Source organism: Primulina tabacum, chromosome 12 (genome assembly GCF_025594145.1).
Source record: "Primulina tabacum isolate GXHZ01 chromosome 12, ASM2559414v2, whole genome shotgun sequence".
Classification (NCBI taxonomy): Eukaryota; Viridiplantae; Streptophyta; class Magnoliopsida; order Lamiales; family Gesneriaceae; genus Primulina; species Primulina tabacum.
Genome location: NC_134561.1, coordinates 36024239 through 36026402, shown reverse-complemented (window position 1 = coordinate 36026402; position 2164 = coordinate 36024239). Strand labels below are relative to the sequence as shown.

General features: G+C 45.9%; 1 protein-coding gene across 1 annotated transcript; it reads left to right on the top strand.

Annotated features, from left to right (window-relative positions):
* Nucleotides 1–1347: 1347 nt before the first annotated feature.
* Nucleotides 1348–2164, top strand: LOC142520467 (UDP-glycosyltransferase 90A1-like). Its single transcript, XM_075623444.1, has one exon. It carries the CDS (start codon nucleotides 1387–1389, stop codon nucleotides 2158–2160), a length of 774 nt encoding a protein of 257 aa, XP_075479559.1. The 5' UTR covers nucleotides 1348–1386; the 3' UTR covers nucleotides 2161–2164.

Sequence of the window (2164 nt, the reverse complement as noted above, 5' to 3'; positions counted from 1 at the left end):
CCCCAGTCTCGTAAAGAAACTTCAATCTCTGAAGCTCTTCCCAGTAGTGAATAATTTTGTGGAAAACTTCATCTTCTATAGCAGCCTTTCGAGTTTCCAAGACAGACTTCTTGAAAGCTACAGCCATATCCGGGGACTTTGAGCCGCTTGCACCTGCCATTGTATTCCTTGAATAATAAGTTTGCTGATGTCGTTGAACAAAAGGTGGGTTACTATATATAGGAGAGGGAAGCCAATCCACATCATTGATCCATAATGAATCAAACGACTCAGATTTACATAAGAAATTGCGCAAAGATATTTGAAAAGACAAGTCCAGGAATCAATGCGTCATAATGATTTATTTTCTTGAAAAACAAAGAGTCTCTGACAAATCTTATGGCCTACGTCAGCAACACCCACGTTTCAACACGCTACAACTATCCTGAAAAAGACCAAGTGGCAAGGCGATTTTCCTGATCGGGCACACAAGACTAATCGGGACAGCGAGTATGACTCTAGCCCGACTAAGTAAGGAGGGAGTGATTATATCCCGGGATGTCCGGATCATGGATGTTCCCGGGACATCCCGGGATATGAAGCATATCCATGGATGTGCCCGGGTCAGGAGAATAAAATATTCTAACCGGGCCAATAAAGCGACCAGATGGATCAGCACCTGAGTCATGGAATTGCCCGAGATAAAGAGAGGATGGCTGGAAGAATCCATGGAGGAGCCAATCAGTCAGAGGCCGGGCCATATGAGCACCTGGAACATAACCTCCCCGAGACGTTATACACCTGGGCTCTTATAAGAAATCCCGAGAAGTATTTTACCCTGGCCACCTCGATATGAGTGAAGCATTTAATGGCGCCGACCTGATAGAGCATGTACAGCCGACTTATCTCTGACAATGGTTGATAAAATCAGGGGGGCTGGATGTGACTAGTACAAGATTTGACATGTCAGAACAATAGGGTATAATCAGCCACCCTATTATAATTAATGCTCAAACACGAAAAACGAGGTCATCATTGCATCCTCTACTATAAATACCAGGTTCTTTACTTGCATTTACTCTCTATTCAAAAATTGAAATACACATTAAATACTCTCATTTATTATTCCACACCAATTTCACAGCCATCACTTGGCTACATTGGTTTTATTGCTTGAGTACCCTGCTGACTTAAGTATCGGAGTGGTCACGTCGGACACCCCTCCGACGCTCATTCACGTGGTTACTTTCTTGTTCGCAAATCCCTCAAATCGCTCGAGAAGTCACAATTCAAGTCAAACGTCCAATTCAAGTTTCCTTCGATATTTTGATAGCAATCTCGGCAGAGTTCTCGACCCAACTCGTCCATTTCGCCCGGGTTGCATCAGAGAGTATAATCGCTCTGGCGATGAGTAATGGTTTGATCGTGAACAGCTTTTACGAGCTGGAATCCCGTTATACGGATTACTGGAACAAGAACCTAGGGCCGAAAGCTTGGAATATCGGGCCACTCTGCTTGGCGGCGGAGCCGCCGGAGAATAATATATCGAAGAACTCGAGTTACCTGCGGTGGCTGGATGAAAAATTCGATAAGGGAGAACCCGTTTTGTATGTTTCGTTCGGTACACAAGCCGAAATATCACCTGAACAGTTTCTTGAAATTGCAGAAGGTTTGGAGAAATCGGAGGTAAGTTTCTTGTGGGCTTTGAGATCAAAAGGTTTGGATTTTCTACCAGAGTTTGAATCAAGGGTGAAGAAGGGTAGAGGATTGATAGAAAAAGAATGGGTTGATCAATCGAAAATCCTTCAACATGACGGGGTAAAAGGGTTTCTGAGTCACTCTGGGTGGAATTCGGTGATGGAGAGCATCTCCGCCGGAGTGCCGATACTGGCCATGCCATTTATGGCAGAACAGCATCTTAATGCAAGGTTTGTGGCGGAGGAAATAGGGGTGGGACCGAGGATCTTGTCACGGGGTGGGTCGGTGAGGGGTTACGTGGCGGCGGAGGAGGTGGAGATGAAGGCAAGGGAGCTTATGGGAGGCAGGAAGGTGGCGGAGGAGGTGAGTAAGAGGGTGGCGGAATGGGGACGAGCCGCTCATGGCGCCATCAAAGAAGGCGGCTCTTCATGGCTCACGTTGGATTTACTGATTGATGACGTCATGGGAAAATTTACCAAGTGAGAGT

Bases quoted from the DNA above. Each gene is read 5' to 3' on its own strand.
- LOC142520467 (XM_075623444.1), top strand. From the start codon at position 1,387: ATGAGTAATGGTTTGATCGTGAACAGCTTTTACGAGCTGGAATCCCGT.